Below are 1,854 nucleotides of genomic sequence, written 5' to 3'. Positions count from 1 at the left end.
TTCTATTCATTATGTACTATCATGCCATTTCCTTCAGTCACAAGATCTTTGAATATATTTAAGGATCACCCACTTTTTGTGACTAGCTGACCTTTAGCTGCCTTCCCTTAATTCTTCTCTACCCTTGTTTTCATTCTCGTTCATTCCAACTTCTTCATTTTCTTATCGTTCATTCTTGCTCTATCTTCATTTACCATCTTCTACCTTTATCTCTCTTCATTTTTCATTCTTGCTTTACGTACACAATTTTATTCTTTTCTTGAAATGGCAACCAAACCATCTTCATCTTCTTCTGGTCTCCTCAAACTGGAGGAACAGCTCACCTGTCCTGTGTGTCTTGACCACTATACCAACCCTAAGGCTTTACCTTGTCTACATTCATTCTGTGAGCACTGTCTGGAGGGATTACCTCTGGATAAGAAGAATGAAACCTATTACCTCTCTTGTCCCACTTGTCGTCATTGTACAGAGTTACCAGAAGAAGGAGCAGGAGCTTTTCCTGTAGCATTCACTCTCAACAACCTCAAAGAGATATACAGTCTAATGAAGAAAGTAGCTGATCCTGAACAGGTCCCCTGTGACAACTGTACTACAGCTAATTCCACTGGATACTGCAAAGACTGCAGTCAATTCCTTTGTACAGAATGTATCTCTATGCACAAGAAATGGGCTCTTTTTGCTAACCATCAGCTAACAAGTCTTGATGAGGTGACAGCCTCTGATGTCTCTTCTACTTCTCAATTGCTAGCTCCAGCTAAACAGGAGACAACCCTCACTTGCTCTGTACCTAGTCATGAGGACTCGTTAAGGTATTACTGTGACACATGTGATGAATCTATCTGTCGTGATTGTATAATGCTGGCTCATAAAGATCACAAGTATAACTTAATAGCTGATAGTTTTACTAAACACAAAGAAGCACTGGAGAAATGTCTTAATCCGGTAAAAGGGAAAATTGAAGGACTCAAGAAAGTCCTGTCTGCTCTAGCAGAGAGAGAGGGTGAGATCAGAGAGAGAGGAGAAGGAGTCTTAGAAGAAATACATGAAATGGTAGAGGAAATGATTGCTGTTCTTCATCAGTCAGAGAGGAAACTGACTGAGCAGGCAAAGAGGGTCACTGATGCTAAACTAAAGGTGCTGTCAGAGCAAATGAAATCAGCAGAAATGAGTTTGAGTATTCTGAAGGATGTTGAGGATTATGTGGAACAGAGTCTGAAGACAGGCAGTCCTCAACAAGTCCTGAGGTCTAAGAAACAGATGATGGAGCGTATGAGTGAAGTTACTGGAGGGATCAATGTGGAGGAGTTACATCCAAAGGAAAAGGCCGACTTTGTATTGAGTAAAGATATCAAATCACTACATCACATTGGAGATATTGTGACCTACTCATCTACTGCACTACAGCAGTGTAGAGTGAAGAAGATTGATCATATTACACCTGCTGGCAAAGCAGTTTCATTTTCACTATCAATGGAGGCACCAGATTCATCTGTTTTGTGTGTTCCCCTCTCTTCTCTGAGGTGTAGTCTAGTACCAGTTGGTAAAGGTGATGAACCCATTGACACTACAGTCACTACCACCAGCACTGATCCTGGAGTGTATAGGATACAGTGTAACCCTTCAACCAGTGGTACTCATACAGTAAAAGTACAAGTATGTGATGTACACCTTGAGGATACCTCACTAGTCATCCCTATCAATCCTTACCTTGATAACATCACTCCAGTACGTACTGTAACTAGGCTTAAGCGCCCCTGGGGAGTTGCTGTAACTGATGATAATATGTTGTAATAGCTGAGCATAGTAGTAACTGTGTACGAATACTGGATAGAGAAGGAAAGAAAGTGAAATCAT

The 1,854-nt window shown here is 41.0% G+C and overlaps 1 protein-coding gene across 1 annotated transcript; it reads left to right on the top strand.

Moving 5' to 3' along the window:
* Positions 1-543: 543 nt before the first annotated feature.
* On the top strand, positions 544-942 carry LOC105315556 (E3 ubiquitin-protein ligase TRIM33-like; the record flags this gene model as incomplete). Its single annotated transcript, XM_011410248.1, has 1 exon — positions 544-942. A coding segment is annotated over exon 1 (399 nt), but the record flags the coding sequence as incomplete, so codon positions are not given.
* Positions 943-1,854: the final 912 nt, after the last annotated feature.

Source organism: Amphimedon queenslandica, unplaced genomic scaffold, assembly GCF_000090795.2.
Source record: "Amphimedon queenslandica unplaced genomic scaffold, v1.1 AMPQUscaffold_9622, whole genome shotgun sequence".
NCBI classification, from domain to species: Eukaryota; Metazoa; Porifera; class Demospongiae; order Haplosclerida; family Niphatidae; genus Amphimedon; species Amphimedon queenslandica.
This window is presented reverse-complemented; position numbering and strand designations above follow the sequence as displayed.